Below are 19,824 nucleotides of genomic sequence, written 5' to 3' on the forward strand. Positions count from 1 at the left end.
TGACAATAATTTTTTTTAATATTTATTCTTCTAAGAAAACTCCACAAGATATTAAGCATAACATTTATATAGTAATGCAGAGGGGAAACACATTTTTTATACAATATCATCTTTATCCAGACAATAGGGAAAGAATTAAACATAAAATAACAGTTGATTTGGAAGATGGGTAAATGACAAGGCATTGGGAGTTTGAAGAGGTCTGAACCACAGAAAATGAAGACTGAAGGAGGGCCACACGGAAGTGAGAGATATGTATTGTTTATATAAAATAATTGCGGCAAGGCGAAAGGAATTGCAGGCTGAAATGAGAATGAGGATTTTGCAGTTGTGTTCTCCCATGGCTTCCCCATGGACATGCAGAGCTCCTCTGCAGATTGAACTGTGCAAGTTCTGGATTTTGAGAAAAAGGAGAGGTAGCAGTAATTTGCAGGTGCAGTGCTCCGGCAGACCCCCGAGAGCCCCTCCTGGAGTTGACACCAGAATCCACTGGGACAACGAGGATGAAGGGTGGATTGGAGGCGGAGATAGAGATAAAGATACCAAATCCAGCAACATGTTTGCCGACGGTGATGACTTGTCAGATTTGCTCCTCACTTCTTTAGGCTCTCATTACGAGTGAGTCACTCGTTTGTATGAACTTTGACATCAGTGTTTCTTTTACACTCGATTGATAATATTATCCCCGAGTATCCTTCACTTTTTTTTAGAAATACAAAAATTAACTTTAGTTAACATTATCAAATGATGTCAGAATTTTTTCCTTTTTCTCATGCACCATCATTCACCAGATTCTTAGGAGTATCACCCAATGCGGATTTAGAAGAAATCAAAGTTGCTTATAGGAAACTATCGAAGGAGTATCATCCTGACACAACCTCCCTCCCTCTGAAAAGTGCGTCGGAAAAATTCATGAAACTGAGAGAGGTTTACAACGTTCTGAGCGATGAAGAGAGTCGAAAATTTTATGATTGGAGCCTTGCTCAAGAGGCTGCAAGCCGACATGCAGAGAAGATGAGAATGAAATTAGAGGATCCTCGGGAGCAACAACTCAGGAACTGGGAACCTGTTCCCGACATGGTCGACCGCCTCGGTGGAAGGAATATGAAGCTCAGTGATCAGGCAGTCTCTGCCATCACTATTGATGTTTTTATCATTATTTTTTCCATATGCTGTATCATTTACGTAATCTTCTTTAGAGAACCATATTACTACTAGCTTAGCTATAACCCTACACAATCAAATACATTACAGCATTTCTTTTCTGCACCAACTTCTCTGATTCTTCTCCCTTTTCATCTTATATTTGTTCTGTTCTAATGCTTGAGATAGAAAGAAAACATAAGAAATAATGTTAAAACTCTTAATATCTCTCTCGTGTTAATTGTAAAAATTATATTTTCAAACTATATATACCCTAACTTTAACACAAGAAACTAATTGCTCTTTTCTTTTTCTTCTTTTCATGTTCTAAAAATAATTAAACATTCATCCAAATAATCTTACTTTGTGCATTAACCTAAAATATTTGAAGTTATTGAAAGATCGTAAAAACCTGTTTGAGAATAGTGCCAAATTTTAAAATTAGAATAAATTTTAAAAGAATAGTGCCAAATTTTAAAATTAGAATAAATTTGAGAATAAAAGAAATTGACTGAATTTGTTTGACTCTCGTTGCCACATTAAAAACCTGCATTATTCTCCATTCATATTTAAAGTTTTACCATGATAATATACTAAATCCATACTATTGAGGTATATGTTTTCCTTTTTAGATGACCGAAGTTTCCCCTACAATTTCATACTCATAACAAGTATCAATCCCAAAATATTTCATTGGATCACGAGTTCACAATAATAAAATTTAGGAGGACTTATACCACAAGTAATTTGCATTACAACAGTATATACACATTTGTTCACGCATCAAAACGTGCTAACATCTTCCAGTCAACAAATTTTTCATCTTGAAATCATTGCTTGGTTCATTTTTCCCATTTTCATTGTTTTAATAGTGATGACGAGGTTACAAATATCCCCTCTCCTCCCCCTTCTTGCCAAAGAAATGAATGATCATGCATCAAGTAAATATGGGAAATCTAATCACTGGGCATTGTTACAAATCCCGAGGTAATATGAACAGTGGTGTCAGATCGAGACATATGAACATAGCATAAGATTAATAGATATAATATCACCTAGCACTAGCCTCTTCTACTACTGCTAAGTAATCTCTGAAGTTGGAAAGCTTCTCCCTGCTCTCCATTCAGTGCTCGTCTCTCTAAGCAGCAAGCAGTGAGCTGTCTAAGTAACCTCTCCAGATAAGACTGCAAGCAATGTTTTGATTCTTTCATGTTGGGATTTGTGGACAAAATCATGGCATTTACCGTGTCAGCTACAACTTCACGCTGCGAGTCTTTTAGAAGATAGCCTACGGAAGATTCTAGAGGCCGTTCATATGCCAGCAAAGCAACACAGTCCTACGGAATAAACAATCCAAAGCCAACAGGAAACAGATGACATACAAAAGATTAAAATTCCCAAGTAGTGCTTAAAGCCAATAACAAAGGGGAGATGAAATGATTCAAGGGTTTAGGGATTGTTCCGACTAATCTAGTGCAATATAATTATTATAAGATGAGCGCACGGATTAAGCAAAAAATGTAAGAAATTTGAAATGGACAACAATTTCCATTATTAGTAAGAGAATTCACCTGAACTAAATCTTTAAAGACAGGAAAGTCGTAAAAACTCGACAATTCTATTCTTCCATATCTAACTGCCTCCTCAAGCGCTCCAACCTAAATAACGCATAGAGCCATAAAATGAATATTAATAAAGTACTCAACTTCTGTAACTCATGGATAAATTTGACATTTTCAGCAGCAAAAGACAGATAAATAATATAAATTGAGCTTAACTAATTAATAAAATGTGAGGCATGTGACAGGGACTACGATCTTATGGACTGTCCAAGTCTCACATCAAATAGTATCGAAAGTTTGGTTCTCCTTTCTTAACAGTTGGTTTTTAAGGATGGGTTTCTAGTGTGCTTATCAACATGCAAATTAACAACTTAAATCCACATTTACGAATGTGTACTAATGAAATACTGGAATAAAGTGTCCGATAATTACAAAAATAAACATTGAAAGAAATATACCCGAACTAATTCGATAAACTTTTGACAATGTAGCAGAAAGCATGTAGCTGATGTGTTGTCCTGCAGTAACCAGAACTGATTGTCAAGACTCCCGAAGTAAATATGAAGAAAGAAGATTCTTACGTACGACAAATATTAAAATGTCATACATAATTCTATCTGTTATTTGGAACCATTGAAAAAATGAAAATTAAATTAGAAGTAATGTCTCGAAGATCAACAAAGTAGTTCAAAGATAAAATCTTAGTCAACTTAGCAATGTACTGTCACTTTGAATAGATGCGAAAGAAACAATAACAAGGGGAAGAATTAGTGCCGACAGCCAAACTCCACATAACCACAAATTCTTGGGTAAATAAGTTTTTAAATTTAGTAAACTCAGAAAGAGTGAACCAAGAAAGCTATATCATAGCATAATCTGTGTCATGTATGATTCAAACAACAAAACACAACATGGCAGTTAACAATTTAAGCATAACAATCAAAATTACTTAAAAGAATAAGTTTAAAGCAATTTCCATTGTATATAGATCGAAGATAATAAATATGCCATAGCAAACATGATTGCATTTTTTATCGGTTTAATTGAAGTTAGGTTTGCACTACATTATAGCAACTGTGACTGAGCCAAGTATTATAATCTGAGAGAGCCGAGCCCACCTCAACAATTTGTGGATACCATTCCCGCAATTTACCAAATGCAACATCAATGTCTCCATTCCTGATTAGCTTCATTGAAAAGAAAAAATGTAAGCTAATTACGATTTTAAATCAGCAAGAATATACAACCAGGACATCATGCTCAACAATAACAAAACAAAGGGCTATAAAACTACAACATTTCTCATAAAGAAATAACAATATCCACTAGAAAAACTCAATAGGAAAAACGTTTGCGTTAAATAGCATTTTCTGAAAAAGATTGGCTACAAACAATACATGCCTTGAAAACATTGGATACAAATAGTAATGTTAGTCAGAAATGGCTCGGATGGATGTCCTAGGCATTGAACAATGACAGGTCGTGAATTATGATGACAGTGGCAAACAGTGTATTCGGCGCGAATAGCAACAGTATGGAAAACACTGATTTTAGTTATCATTAGGTTCTTGATTGGCGGCAAAACAAGTGACGTAAATATGGTACCCCTCTAGTATCATGTTGAGGCCAGAGAAATTGAGAAGGAATATAACAAATTCTATGTCGGGTACACACATGAGTATTCTTACTTATAATGAAGATACAATAATAAGGAACAAAATCAATATCTAATAAAGGGAAATATTTGGCAACAGATTTCCCAATCAAATCATATACCATATCTCCCTATTTAATGTAATCAAATCATATCCGTAATATAATTGACTCATCTCTAATATAACTAACCCATGTGACAGTATATCTGCCAGTCAACAACTCTTAACATAAACAGAACATTCATATATAAAACGGAGTGAAGCAAAGAAAAAGAGTGAAGGTTATGGGATAAGGAAAAAAGGATCTAATGCATAAATAAATTTAAGGATATTAAATTTAAAGCTGTGTGCCCAAAGAAGTGAGTGCAGATGTAACAGCATTTTATGTCAGTAAGAAAATCAAACATATTCAACAAAACGGAGAGAGTAAAACGTGGTCAGAAAAAAGTGGGTCATCTTAAGCAAAACAGAATTTTTTATTGAATATAAAAAAGATTCAGAAAAATCCCTCCAAACTACCTGGCAGACCTATTTTAAAAGCTTTGTTTCAGAACATGTTACAGCGCCACAACACTGTAATGCTCAGTTATGGAGTGTCCATAGTAGCCAAGGGAAGCTCTGCTCCTCTAATGCACTATCCCTGCACTAGAGTGTGCTATTCTCATCCCTAGGACTCACTCCCTTAATACTGATAAACAGGCACCAAGAAATATTAACAATGAAAATATATTTTGTAGTAAATTGGAAGTACACTAAGATTGCCTAGAACATATAATCATGTCAGGTTTTGTTTTCATTTTTAGTTTATATGTTTCCATTAATGGTTAAAAAAATATATAGTTCTGTTGTCATTATGTTTTCTAATTTAAAAAAGTTACCAAAGAAAAACCATGGAAGAGAGGAAATTACTTTCACTACTACAAAATCCACTGTCATCTTCCTAGTTTCCATCGAAAACAAAATGAGTAACTGAACGAGAATAAGTCTCATACATCTCCCAAATTCAACAGAAGATCACTTAGAGAGACAACTAAGTTAAGTGTCATGCATAGCTCCAAATTAAACAGAAGACCACTAATTTTCTTGTTAACAGACCAAGTGGGACTGTTTTATTGAAATCAATTGGTACTAGTGATGTGGCAAAAGATGGGGAAAAAATGTATGAGTTGTAGGACAGCATAGTGGATGAAATTGGAGAGGAGCAAGTAGTCCAAGTAGTTACTAATGGGGCATCTAACCTTGTGGCAGCTGGGAGAATGATAATGGAAAAGAGAACCAAATTATTTAGATCCCATTTTGCAGCTCACCGTCTTAATCTAGTTCTGGAGGAAATTGGAGAGATTCCCATATTTTGCAATACCATTGGCAATGCAAAGAAAATCACTAGTTACATACATAGGCACGCATGGGTTCTTAATTTGTATAGAAAGCACTTGGAAGGGAATTAGCAAGATCAACTGTCACATGTTTTGCTACTTGTTATCATACATTAAATTGTATTAAGCACTAAAAAAATGCTATTAGATCAATGTTTGCCTCAGAGGAATGAGCTACTAGTCCACATGCTACAAAAATTAAAATTATGTGAAAATAAGCCTATGAAGTTGTATGGTAATAACCAAGCAGCTCTTCACATTGCCTCCAATCCAGTGTTCCATGAGAAAACAAAACATACAGAAATTGATTGTCATTTCATCAGAGAGAAGTTCCTGTCCAAGGATCTCATTACAAAATTTGCAGATATTCTAACTAAGTCTTTAAGAGGGCCTAAGATTTAGTTTATATGTTCCAAGCTTGGTGCATATGATTTATATGCTCCAGCTTGAGGGGGAGTGTTGAAATGTATTAAGTTTATGTTTTGTGAGTGTGTACCCAACTTAATAGGTGGGTTGTATTCTGTCATGGTATTCTATATATATAGAATACCAAAACCTTGTTAGAGTTAATGAATGAATAAAATGTCTCAGTTAGTTCTCTAACAAAAGCTAAGGCAAAGGTGTGCCTCTTTGTTGCAGTCTCACCAACCATTTTCACTCGAATCATGTCTCTAAAGTCAGCCAAAGCCATATGGGATTATCTTAAAGAAGAATATGATGGAGATGATCGAATTAAAGGTATGAAGGTGTTGAATCTCATTAGAGACTTTGAATTGCAGAAGATGAAGGAATCTGAAACTATCAAGGAGTTCTCTAAGAGGCTTCTGAACATAGCAAATAGAGTAAGATTGCTTGGTTTTGAATTTAAGGACTCTCGTATTGTGGAAAAAATTTTGGTTACCGTACCTGAAAGATTTGAAGCTACCATAACCACCTTAGAAAACACTAAGGATTTTTCCAAGATCACCTTGGCAGAGTTGCTGAATTCCTTGCATGCACAAGAACAACGAAGGGCTATGAGAGAAGAAGGCTTTATTGAGGAAGCCTTGCCTGCTAAACATGAAGATAGTTGGAAAAACAAAAAAAGGAACCAGCAACCAAATAGAGAAGGTGTTGTCAGAAGTGAAAACAAAGCATGAAGCTCTAAGGGAAAGTATCCTCCTTGCAAGCATTGCAACAGGATGGGTCATCCTCCATTCAAGTGTTGGAGAAGGCCTGACGCTAAATGCACCAAGTGCAATCAACTTGGGTATGAAGTTGTCATGCAAAAACCAAAATCAGCAGCAAGAAGAAGATGCTCAAATTGCAAATGAAGAAAAGGAAGATCAACTTTTGTTGCAACACGTTTTTCAACCAATGCTTCAAGTGAATCTTGGCTAATTGATAGTGGTTGTACTAAGCACATGACCTTTGACAAGGCACTATTTTGAGATATGAGGCCAACTAATGTCACCAAAGTCAGAATAGGCAATGGTGATTATATCTCAGTCAAAGGAAAGGGGACAGTTGCAATACAAGTTATGCAGGCACAAAATTTATTCCAGACGTTCTTTTCATTCTTGAAATTCATCAAAATTTGTTAAGTGTTGGTCAACTGATTGAAAGAGGATTTAGAGTTGTTTTTGAAGACAAAAATTGCTTGATTAAAGATGCAGCTGGTCAAGATATGTTCAAGGTGAAAATGAAAGGGAAAAGGTTTGCTGTAAAACCATTCGAGGAGGAGCAAATTGTTTTCTCACTCAGGAAAAATGTGACAGAAATCTGGCACAAGAAGCTAAGACATCCTCATCTATGTTGGGTGCAAAGAGTTTCTCTAGTTTTGCAGCAATAGCTGCAACATTGGTTTTGATCCTTAGTTTTGATCCTTCTTAATGTGGCTGTAGTTTGCCATGGAGGCAAAACAAATTCTTTCATTAGAAAGGTCGATAGGGTTGAGGACATGCCCCTTCATAGTGATGTATTTGCTGCCCCTTCTAGCTATAATGCTCCTCAATAGGTTCATATAATAATAGGTGACCGTGTGGGAAGGGCCATGATCGTATCATGGGTAACCATGGACAAATCAGGAAATAGTTTAGTACATTATTAGAATGAGGCGTACGAGGAGGACCTTCTTGACTATGAAGACGAAGAGAAGGAGCCTAAAGATGCTAATAAAGTCAACACTGAAGCAATGAAGAAAGGTTATGTTGGAATTCACAGTTCAAGATTCATAAACTTTTTACTGAAGCCAGATTGATCTTTCATATACTTTTACAGTTCCTAAAGCAAGGAGGAGTGTTAAGAAAATACTTTAGGAATATTTTTATTTTTAATTTTAATTGAGTCAAAGTTTGTTCCTTATTTTTATGATTTAGTTAATTTTAATTATGGGTTGAAGTAGTGGATTAAAATTAGGATAAACTGTTAGTGGGTAGTTACTTTTTCAAGTTTTAAATATTGTAACAATTCTCATTATTTCACAATCAATCAATAATAAAAAAACCAACATGTATGAAACATTTCAAAGAATGGTTTTGGATGCAATAACAAGAGTTACAATTGATCAACAACTTGAAAAGTTCAAAGAGCTAAGGGGGATTCGGAATGAACACCACAATACATACTATTAGGTTCCTTGGTGACAAGAAACTAGACTTTCCTCTGTTTTGATGACAGAACACACCACACACACACTCACAGCAGAAAAACCTTGTATTATTATGTGGGTAACAACGAACATGTTTTAAATCATCACTTGAGAATTAAACTGTAAAATAATTCTAGAGGGCTTGATTGATCCCTCTCATAATCTTCTATTTATAAAAATAAATTGATACAAGAGTATATGATAATTAGGGTAACCCTAGACACAATATAATCATAATAATTAGAGTAACCCTAGACACAATATAATCATGATAAATAGGGTAACTCTAGACACAATATAATCATGATAAATAGGGTAACTCATGACACAATATAATGATGATAAATAGGATAAATATCCTAACAACAACCAAGAGAACTATCTCCCTTCTCACAGGTACAAACTTGTCCATAACACAGATACAAAAGAACCATCCCCTATCTCAAGACACCTTTCCCCTTATATAGCTAACCCCCAAAAGACACTTCACAGCCTCACAACCCAAGCCTAACAACCCCAACACCTCCTAATAGACTATGTTTAGTTTTTATTCCCTTTTCTTCTAATGTAGATCCACTTGAGATCAAAAACAGAGAAAAATAGTTCTAAAGGGCTTGAAAGACCCTTCTCAGTTCTATCATTAATATAGATAAAAATCTGATACAATACATAGATGGAAGATGAAGAGATTGTCCTAGACTGCTAGGAACAATCATTATAGATACCCCAACACACAACTGCCTACTTTAGGCCCTGCTATACTAGGTAGACTTAATAATTATTCTAACACTCCCCCTCAAGCTGGAGCATACAGATTGTATGTACCAAGCTTGGAACAAATAAACTCAATCCAAGGTCCCCTTAACGACTTAGTCAACACATCTGCGAGTTGGTCATTTGATCCAACAAACTCAGTACATATTTCTTTTGACAATAATTTTTCCCGAACAAAATGACAATCAATTTCTATATGTTTGGTTCTCTCGTGAAACACTGGATTTGATGCAATGTGAAGAGCAGCTTGGTTATCACAATACATCTTCATACTCTGGATGTTACAGAAGTTAAGCTCTTGAAGGAACTGCTTCACCCATATAAGTTCACATGTTAATGAAGCCATTGCCCTATATTCAGCTTCAGCTGTTGATCGAGCCACTACATTTTGTTTCTTACTTTTCCATGAGATAATGTTTCCTCCAAGGAAAACACAATATCCAGTAGTAGATCGTCTATCAATAGGAGAACCTGCCCAATCAGCATCACAATATCCTGATACTTGAAGGCTTCCTTTCTCTTCATATAACAGCCCTTGCCCGGGAGCCTTTTTCACATACCTTAGAATGCGAATGATAGCATTCCAATGGCCAACACATGGAGCTTGCATAAACTGACTAACCACTCCAACTACAAAAGATAGATCCGGCCTTGTAATAGTGAGATAGATTAGTTTTCCAACTAGCCTCCTATATCTCTCCGGGTCGGAGAATAATTCACCTCCTTCTGTTGTTAATTTCTGATTTGGATCCATAGGGCTATCAACCGGTCTACAATCAATCATGCATGTTTCTTGCAAAATATCCAGAGCATACTTCCTTTGGGAGATTACAACTCCATCTTTTGACTGAGCTACTTCAATGCCTAGGAAGTATTTGAGGCTCCCAAGATCCTTGGTTTGAAAATGTTTACACAAGTACTCCTTCAATTGAGATATTCCAGCAGCATCATTTCCTGTAATAACTATATCATCAACATATACTATCAAGTAAACACATTTCGCGGGAGATGAATGATAATAAAAGACTGAATGATCTGTTTCACTGCGTTTTAGCCCAAATTTTTGAATAATGGAGCTAAACTTTCCAAACCAAGCACGTGGTGATTGCTTGAGCCCATATAGAGATCGGTTCAATTTACAAACCATACCAGACTCCCCCTGAGCAACAAACCCCGGAGGTTGCTCCATATACACTTCTTCCTCAAGATCACCATGGAGAAAGGCATTTTTGATTTCCAACTGATGAAGTGGCCAATGACGAATGGCGGCCATGGCAAAGAACAATCGAATGGTAGTCATCTTGGCCACGGGAGAAAAGGTGTCACAATAATCAAGACCATAAACCTGAGTGTACCCTTTTGCAACCAGTCGGGCTTTGAGCCTATCAATGTCACCATTAGGGCCGACTTTAATGGCATATACCCATCGACAACCAACAGCCTTTTTGCCCGGGGGAAGTGGCACAAGCTCCCAAGTATGACTGTGGTCAAGAGCCTGCATTTCTTCAATCATGGCTTGTCGCCATCCAGGATGATCAAGTGCTTCTTTCACATTTTTAGGAATAACCACAGGAGATATTGAGGATAAAAGGGAATAAAAGGAGGGCGACACTCGGTGATAACTAAGAAAATTATAAATGGGATGAGGGTTACGAGTGGAACGAGTACCTTTTCTGAGAGCAATGGGCCAACCAGAATCATCTTCACCAGGAGGCGTGACAGGAGATGGTGACGGAGAAGAATCTGAAGGAGGAGATCCACCATTTGCTGGAAGAGGATTACTCACCGGGGTACTGTGTCGAAGGATATCAGTATGGGGAGAGGAAGGTTCGGGAGGACCTTGGGCATGACTTGGACTGACTGAGGGATTGGAGATATTAGATTCAACCACTGGAAGAGGAAGGACCTGGTGGAGGATATGAACATCTTGAACAGAGGGTGAGAAGAAAGGTGTCTGTTCAAAGAAGGTAACATTGGCAGACATGTAGTACTTTTTGGTTTCAGGGGAGTAACACCGGTACCCTTTTTGAAGCCGAGAATAGCCCAAAAAGACACATTTGATTGCACGAGCAGAGAGCTTGTCGAGCCCCGGAGACATGTCGTGAACAAAACAAACACAACCAAAGACGCGAGGAGAGGTGTGAAAGAGAGGATCATTGGGAAAGAGAATGGAGAAAGGGACTTTATTATTGAGGGAGGAGGAGGGCATCCTATTAATAAGAAAACATGCAGTTAAGATGGCATCCCCAGTGATGAACAGGAATATGAGCACTAAGCAAAAGGGTACGAGCCGTTTCAACCAAGTGTCTATTTTTTCTTTCGGCTATACCATTTTGCTGGGGTGTATGAGGACAAGTGGACTGATGTAAAATACCATGGGAGCTAAGAAGTGAAGAAAAAGTTAATGAGAAATACTCTTTAGCATTATCACTTCTTAAGACTTTAATTACATGACCAAATTGGTTCTTGATTTCATTCAAAAAGGATGTGAAAATGGGTAACAATTCAGAGCGATCTTTCATTAGATAAACCCAAGTACATCTAGAATACTCATCAATAAAAGTAACAAAATACCTAAAACCAAAAGAAGAGACGCGACTAGGTCCCCAGACATCAGAATGAATAATAGAGAAACTAGAAGTACACATTGATTGAGACCTTTTGGGAAAGACAGATCTAACATGTTTTCCTAGTTGACAGGACTCACATTCTAAAGTCTGAAGACCACTAAGTTCAGGACACATCTTTTTTAACTTTGACAAGTGAGGATGGCCAAACCGATCATGTAACACTTTAGGGGAAAGAGCTGCAACACAAGATACCCGTGGGCGAGATCCAAAATGGTATAAACCTCCAGCTTCATATCCTTCTCCAATCTGTCTCCCCGAGCCACGCTCCTGTATAACAAAAGATTTTGAATCGAAAGTTATTGAACAATCTAACATTTTGGTTAACTGACTTAGGGAAATTAAATTGAATGGACAATTAGGGACAAAAAGAACATATTTCAGAGTTAGAGAGGGAGACAGGGAGACTTGACCGACTCCCTTTGAACAAGTTTTAGAGCCATTTGCAAGGGTAATGAAATGGGGTTTCTCTTGGAGGGAAAGGGTTGAGAACAATGAGTTATTACCAGAAATGTGATCCGAAGCACCCGAGTCAATTACCCATGAATTTAAACCTTCCATGGATTGAGACATGCAAGCTGTGGACGTACTTGGGGATTGAGATGATTGTGCCAAACTATTAGACTTTAATCGCAGATACTCTTGATACTCTTCCTCAGTGAACTTGGAGTTGGAAGTGGAAGTTTCAGCCTTAGAGATATTGACGGTTTTTGAAGGAAAGTCATGCAAGGAGTAGCAGTTTTCTTGGGTGTGACCCACCCTCTTACAGTAAGAGCATTGTGGACGTCCCCGACCTCCACGTCCTCCTCCTCTAGTGCCACGTCCTCCTCTTCCTCGCGTGGCAACCATGACAGATGGTTCCATTGTTTCATAAGCTTCCTGAGACTGAGGCACAGGAACACGAAGAAGACGTGTGGTCAAGGCTTCCAAGGAAGGGACCTCATGACTTGTCAGAAGTTGATCTCTGATATGATTCATATCTGGATGCAAAGCACGGAGGATCATCACCATATAATACTTGTCAAGCTTCTTTTTGATATCTTCTGAAGATTCCGCTTCCAAGAACATTCTCAATTCTTCCACAGCTGCTTAGGCTTCAGTCATGAAGGAAACCATATCATGGTCTGTCATTTTGAGACAGGCGAGCTTGTTTGCGGTATCATAGAGACGTTGAATATCATTAGCATAAATGCTTTGAGCTTTCTTCCAAAAAGTGTGACATGTCTTAAAAGCTCTAAGAGATATCAAAAGTCGGGGTTCCACAGATTGCCATAATAGGGCACACAATTGGAAATCAGCTTGTTTCCATTGTTCAGCTTTGTCAGAAGATACTTGGCTCCCATCCTGCTCAAGGTGGTCATAATGTCCTTGACCAAGGAACCACATTTCCACAGCAGCAGACCAAGACAGATAATTCTTTCCGTTTAACTTTTCGGAAGTGATGGAGGGACTTCCAGAGAAAGAAAGAGCACTTCCAGACGCCATTCTGTGATAAAAGCAGGAGAAAGAACCAGAAAAACCGTGAAGAACCAGGGAAAAACGTGAAGAACCAGAAAACCCTAGGGTTGCTCACGGTTTTCTTCAAGGGGAGCTTCTGGACACACCAAAGTGAGATTTTGAGGGGCTGAACGGACAGAGGAGCAGAGGGCGACAGCTACGGAGGTGGCGCGGCGACTTTCCGGTGAGCAGAGGGCGGCGCGTGGACAGCACGCGCCTGATCACAGCGCACAAAGAGGCGGCGCGTGGCGGAGCGTGGATCAGGCGAGCCCACCGGTGGGGTTGGCCGTCGCGTGAAGAGGCGAACCAGATCCAGTGGTCGCCGGACGGAACTGTGACGGCGGACGGCGGCGGACGGCGGAGAACGGCGGCGGACGGCGGCGGACGGCACCGGACAGGTGCAAACAGCAGTGACAGTGCTGGTGGACAGGAAACCAGAGCAGGATGAACCTGCTCTGATACCAACTTGAGATCAAAAACAGAGAAAAATAGTTCTAAAGGGCTTGAAAGACCCTTCTCAGTTCTATCATTAATATAGATAAAAATCTGATACAATACATAGATGGAAGATGAAGAGATTGTCCTAGACTGCTAGGAACAATCATTATAGATACCCCAACACACAACTGCCTACTTTAGGCCCTGCTATACTAGGTAGACTTAATAATTATTCTAACAGATCCTCATGGTCCTATCACTCTCTTTCTCTCAATCCAAACAATCTCCTAACATACACAATACATATCCTATCAAATACATTATTGTTTTGACAACTCTTTGGTGGGATAGTTGTAGGGTAGAAGGTAGAGTTACAAAAAGTAGCCATGAAAACTTTGATCCTCAAATGTAGTGCAACAGGATGTGAAACGAATTGGAGCACATTTGACCTAATTATTAAATGCTCGTGTATGTGAAGTACAATCTTCAACTTGAGATAAGACAAAAAGAGTAGGGAAGAGAAGGGGGGAACTTATAATACAATATCTTTGTCAGATACTAAATCGAATTATGATTGCATCATTGAAAAAGAAAATCCTTGTTTGCCTATTGATTCCTCGTGTATGGATGTACATGAGTGTTTTTATGTTGAAGAGGGAGCTCCATGCAAAAAAGGAAGAGAGGACTTGGAAATGCTCAACAAACTAGAATTTATAGATCTTATATCTTAAATGTTCAACAAACTAGAACTAAAATTTATTTGTTATTCTTTTGTTAATATAGGTCTTGGAAACTTAAACGCCAAGACCAATAAAAATGGAAAATCCATAGTAGGAGACGAGGAAGAAGTTGAAGACATTGAGAAAGCGGAAGAACTGTTAATAGAAAATGAAGATGACTTGAATGATGTATAGATATTAGAGATGATGAGGATGAAACATGAATGATTAGGATAGTTTTTTTTTTTATGTTGTTTAGTATGTATAAGCAACAACCATAGTCTATGATAATTATGCATCAGCAGCATCAAAAACACTTATTTTTTGGATGACTATAATTCAAAGTTTGTTTAGTAAAATATAGTCATCCATGGTTGTAGGAATCTTTCGCAGCAAATACACTGTTTTTTTGAAGGTTGTGTTGCTGAAATTGTGTAGTAAAACACATAGATACAACCACTCTTTTTGACTGTGGTTGTTTCGTTATTAATTGTATCTTTGCATCTTTTATATATCTTGTATATTTAAGTATATGTTATATGTTACATTTTTTAGTGCTTATGAATATTACTATTCATAGATTAAAAATATAAGCTTTCCTATACATAATTTATATCTAGATTCAACTACCATGGCCAACAGCAATAGCTTTCTTCAAGTAGGGAAGCATATGACATTGATGATGAACAATAAAATATAAAATGCTGAATTTAACTCAGTTAAAAGGTTCTAATAACTGAATTTATAATATTAATTAGTGTTTTTTAGTTCCATGAAAAAATATACCTGCCGAAGGGTCTTTCTATGATTCAACGCATATGTTATTTCCTGCTCATCAATTCCACTTTCTTGAGCTATGTGTATAGGAGGAACAGTACTTTTACTAGCCACATCAAATGAATTCAATGTATCTTCATAGCCATAGTGCAGCAGGTAGGAGCGGACAATTCTGCTGACAGAATAAAGATATCAAAGTTGAGAAATATCAATCACATCTGTTTTTTTCTTATTAACATTGGCTCCCATGAAAGCAATGAATGTCACTCTCAAACACCTAGGGCTAAACAGATTAATCTCAACCTTCCTAAACCAGCAGTGTGCAACTAGTGAAGACCAGTACTTCCTAGTAAATAATTAGTAAACCACAAAAAGATTTTGCTGTCTGCATTGAATTTCACATAGTAACTGTATTGAGCTTAATAAGAGTCTCAATCATGTTATATTGTAAACTAATTTACAAATAGCAGAACCTAAATTCTAGCAATTACATCTGTCTGTTAAATTTCTCCAATATGATACAAGGGGTATGTTTGAATGGGCTTCTCATTAAGCTCTCCTAAAAGAGAAAAATGAGAAAAAATAAATTAAACAACTTCTCCATAAGCTAAAATTACAAAAGTAAAAAAATTGGAGGAATTATTAGAGAGATTCTGCAAGCTGGTTCGTGCACAAGCCACTTTTAGCTTATGAAGAAGCTAATTTATATTTTTCTACTTGCTTTTCTCTCCTAGAAGAGCTTATGGAGAAGCTCGTCCAAACAAACACATGTCAATCAGAAACAGAGGGCAAAACTCAATTATATGGTATTCACCCTACAATATTTTGTTCTCCTGTGCCTGTGGATCTTCTATTCTTGTTGTAATGTTTGTCAGATAAATCATTCTCAATATAATACCAGATTGGATCAATAGGAAACAATAGATAAACCAAGTTCACGTATGAATCTACGGAATTATGGTACCCCACCGTTTTCTTCTCACTCCTTTCACAGGCTAAAACTAACGATACTGTTTGCCACAAAAGAACAAAAACTCATCCTATACATAATCCAGTGGAGTCAACAGAGCCGTTGGATCATTTCAAGTGGAGAAACCACCAATGAAGTATCGGGAAGGGTGAGTCACAAATTGCAGCAAAAAACAAAAGGCCATTTTTTACAGACTTTGTAAGTACAGCCAAAATCTGATCATGATCATTTGTAACATAAATAAATTTGTGGACAAAGTAATAGAAATCTGCACTTATATGTACACAAACGTGTTGATTTGTCCTTAGTCCTGAAATCTTACCCTGCTACTGACTAGTAACAACAGATATGAACCCAAGAAGGATCCTGGTTATTAAGGGCATTTAAAACTGCTAGTAAGCTTGCACTACTTAGGATTAAAAAGAATTGAAAATAAAGAACATGATCAACTTCAAAAAAAGTAATGGAAAACATAGTCTAATACCGAAGTTATTCAAATCAAAGACAATTTTCTCTCACCCGTAACTGACATTTGGTGGCACAGAAATTTCCTCTATTTTCAGTTGCTGCTTCATTCTTTCTTGTGCTTCAAATTCCTAATCCAATAAAATAAACATTTAAGAAAAAGGAATAATAAACAGATAGCATGTGTAAACTGTTACCTTTTAAACAAAAAGATCACATGAAATTAATATATGTATATTAGTAAAAATCACATTGAAACAATTAATCTACCATTAAATCAAAGTAATGTCTTAGATGCATAGCATGAATGATAAGGTTTTCAAAAGATCATGTTTAGGGGTCAGATATCTTGAGCATAAGACTAAAATATTTGTGGTTAATCCGTAACACAATTGACCTAAAAAATATTATTAGCATAGAATTTGATATTAGAAAGTACATGGAGGTCTAACTCAGTCTTACAAAATTGGTTTTGTAAGATAAGGTTTTCACTCACTTATATGCTATAATTTGGTCATATCTTAAGTCAATGTGAAATCTTCAACAATTACAAATATAATTACAATGAATCTGTAAAGTTTTTACATAATAAAACGTTTTAAACATTTAAGTGTTTATAATAAAATATTAGAACATTGAAATATTTTAACAAAATAAATTTATATTTTAAGAAATATTAATTCATTCTTGCGAGCATAGCATGCTTTATGAGGAATGACATCAAAGAATAAAAAAAATTTAGAACATCTAAGCTTCCCAAATATTAAATACGTCCCATCCATATAATTTAGGTTTCTTAACGTATAGACATCACCAAACATAGCAAAACCGTGGGATGCAAGGAAGATTTTTTTTCACCTGAAGACACATAAATGTTCAACAAAATGAAACACAAACAGGCACATTGAAACACATCAAAACCTTAGCCACCAAGGTCTTGCCATGAACACTCAAGTTATGGTTGGTCCCACCTTTACACCCTCAAATGATGTTTCAGTTAATAGAATTATATTTTGTTTAAGAGTTCAGGAGATCATTTAGAGTACTCAAGTGATAAACATACTGCATTTATTGTGTTTTAAGTATGTTTATAGAAAAAGCATGACGCGTTGGTTGGGGTAGTTCCCCCTCAAACCAGACAAGAGCAAGCATATAATTTGTCATGATGAAAGGTAACTATTGAATTAAGTAACTGAGTTCGAAGTAAATTCAAAGCTTTGACTTGTTGAAAAGATACAAATTTACAAGATGTTGTAATGACATTGAATTAGCAAGTAGGATAACATGCTGAAGTCTATGGTGGAAAATGTACATAAGAGTAAGGAAAATATAAAGAAGGCTCTTACTTTTAAGTCGAAAGTAAATGGTTTCTGCCCAAAGTTAACATGCACCCTGTTAGAGATAAATGAAACACACCCCTGAAAAATTAAATACCTCTAGTAACGATGAAAAGAAGGTGCTGTTTGAAAGAAAAGAGTTAGTAGACAATGTTAGCACACTCAAATAAACGAAAACAGGGAAAGAAAGCAGTGGCAGTACAAGTGACTTACTCCTCATTTTGGCTATGAACTGCTATAGTAGGAAAAAGGGGGCCTTTCAAGTCTTTGTAAACAGAGCCGACAACTTGGCCATTTTTACTGGCACGGAAAGAAGAAGGGAAAAAGTTATATGATAATAATAGTTTTGCTTTGAAAGAAGAAAGTAGAAGAAGAGTGGTGGGAATAAGTGGTGTACGTGAAAAAGAATTCCTGCGCAGCGTAGTTAATTCCGGCACCAACTACATCACCAGACGTATAGGTTGGACCAAACGCTTCCCCCTTGCCATGTCCACGGTAAAGAAGACCATCGTCACCATGATAGCCGCAGCTATTGGCCTCCCACCTAACATAAATCAACGGGATTGGGGTTAGGGTTAGGGTTAAAAAAGTGAAGCAGTGGATCAGTGAGTGAGTGAGTGAGCGAGTGAGTGACTGACCCTGGCTGCCTTCGCATCTTGAATGTCTCGGAGGTGAAGCCAATGGAAATTTGACCCTTGACGCCGGCATCCTTGACATGAATCTCGAAATAGTAGATGAGGCGCTTGGTAGGAGAAGGCTTGTTGGCCTGAATGACGCCGACATCGTGGCCGTGAAGGTTGACGTTGGTGTACTTCACCGACAGCTTGTCCGTTGACACCACCACGAAGCCACCGGAGCTGTTAATTGTGTTGAGCTCCCTCGGCGCCTCCTCCTCTTCCTCCTCTTCCTCTTTCTCCTTCTCCTTCTCCCTCTCTCTCATCTCCCTTCCCCTGCACGCTTCCAAGAAATACAATCCCAGATCTTGATCTTCAACATTTGGCTTCCTACTGTTCCCGTTACTCTCACTCATCGCTCTATCAAATTCTCGATTACGATCACCTTCACAAACCCTACCAACTTCTTCTGTTCGATTCTTCTTTCAATTTCCTTTCCACTCCTCACCGATATTCTTTCTTTCCTTCGATCCCACACCACCGTAATCACTCTTTCTCAACATTACCAATAACTTATATTAAATATATTTACGATTGATTATAATATTTTATAATTTTTAATTAGCCATAAAAGTATATTCGATAATACTTTAATTCGATAATAACAACCTGATATAGATTAACGTTGGATCTCCGTAGAAGTATATAACTTTCATCAACCATGTTTTTGTTTTTATTTTTTATTTTGGTCAGTTAAAACAAAAATTAAAGTTTAAAGACAAACTATCCCATGTGTAACATCCTAAAATACAGTAATTACCATAAATCAGAATTAATTACAATTAACAGTAAAATCATGCAGTCTTAATATTAACAACGGGTTCAAAAGCCGAATGGTTCAAAATACAGAATTACAAGTAATTAGGACGAACGATTTTACAAAAAGAATAACCGGACATCCAATTTCAAAAGCTAACTACTAAAACTATAAAGAAAGAGCGAACGTCCTATTGCTCCGCTTTCACTTCAACTTCAACTAGGTTTTCTTCTTCGATCACATCTTCTAAGGTGGCCTCGCCTTCTGCTCACATCCACACGGATGATCATTGCAAGACAGGACGAACGTACATATACAATGGACAACACAAGGAAAACGAAAGGGTAAGCTTATATAATTTAATTCATACAATCAACACATACAATTAACATTACATTTCACACACAGCATGTAACTTAACATA

At 37.0% G+C, this 19,824-nt stretch overlaps 2 protein-coding genes across 3 annotated transcripts; one reads left to right on the forward strand and one right to left on the reverse strand.

The window, feature by feature from the left end:
- Positions 1–103: 103 nt before the first annotated feature.
- Positions 104–1,269, forward strand: NDHT (Chaperone DnaJ-domain superfamily protein). Its single transcript, XM_047293133.2, has 2 exons — positions 104–618; positions 792–1,269. The coding sequence occupies exons 1-2, from the start codon at positions 254–256 to the stop codon at positions 1,216–1,218; spliced, it is 792 nt and encodes a 263-aa protein (XP_047149089.1). The 5' UTR covers positions 104–253; the 3' UTR covers positions 1,219–1,269.
- A 579-nt stretch (positions 1,270–1,848) lies between these two features.
- Positions 1,849–19,152, reverse strand: LOC124845652 (ran-binding protein M homolog). Of its 2 annotated transcripts, none has more exons than XM_088097897.1 (10): positions 18,608–19,152; positions 18,367–18,513; positions 18,183–18,269; positions 17,979–18,024; positions 16,687–16,763; positions 15,207–15,369; positions 3,824–3,892; positions 3,164–3,223; positions 2,715–2,801; positions 1,849–2,480 (listed from the first exon to the last, which is right to left on the reverse strand). In XM_088097897.1, exons 1-10 carry the CDS (start codon positions 18,997–18,999, stop codon positions 2,205–2,207), a joined length of 1,404 nt encoding a protein of 467 aa, XP_087954023.1. In that variant the 5' UTR covers positions 19,000–19,152; the 3' UTR covers positions 1,849–2,204. The 2 variants fall into 2 exon arrangements, with proteins under 2 accessions (XP_087954023.1, XP_087954022.1); XM_088097896.1 differs by having other exon boundaries at positions 15,207–15,372.
- Positions 19,153–19,824: the final 672 nt, after the last annotated feature.

The sequence above is a fragment of the Vigna umbellata genome, chromosome 8 (assembly GCF_029865625.1).
Source record: "Vigna umbellata cultivar VRB3 chromosome 8, Vumbellata_1.0, whole genome shotgun sequence".
Classification (NCBI taxonomy): domain Eukaryota; kingdom Viridiplantae; phylum Streptophyta; class Magnoliopsida; order Fabales; family Fabaceae; genus Vigna; species Vigna umbellata.

What these genes read in the sequence shown, in the direction of transcription:
- NDHT (XM_047293133.2), top strand. Translation starts at nt 254, where the DNA reads ATGTATTGTTTATATAAAATAATTGCGGCAAGGCGAAAGGAATTGCAG. An exon ending in TCTTTAGGCTCTCATTACGA is followed by an intron (nt 619 to 791) that starts GTGAGTCACTCG and finishes ATCATTCACCAG; the next exon opens with ATTCTTAGGAGTATCACCCA.
- LOC124845652 (XM_088097896.1), bottom strand. Translation starts at nt 18,999, where the DNA reads ATGAGTGAGAGTAACGGGAACAGTAGGAAGCCAAATGTTGAAGATCAA. An exon ending in CCACCAAATGTCAGTTACGG is followed by an intron (nt 15,373 to 16,686) that starts GTGAGAGAAAAT and finishes TTATTCTGTCAG; the next exon opens with CAGAATTGTCCGCTCCTACC. An exon ending in AGTTTATCGAATTAGTTCGG is followed by an intron (nt 2,802 to 3,163) that starts GTATATTTCTTT and finishes TGCGTTATTTAG; the next exon opens with GTTGGAGCGCTTGAGGAGGC.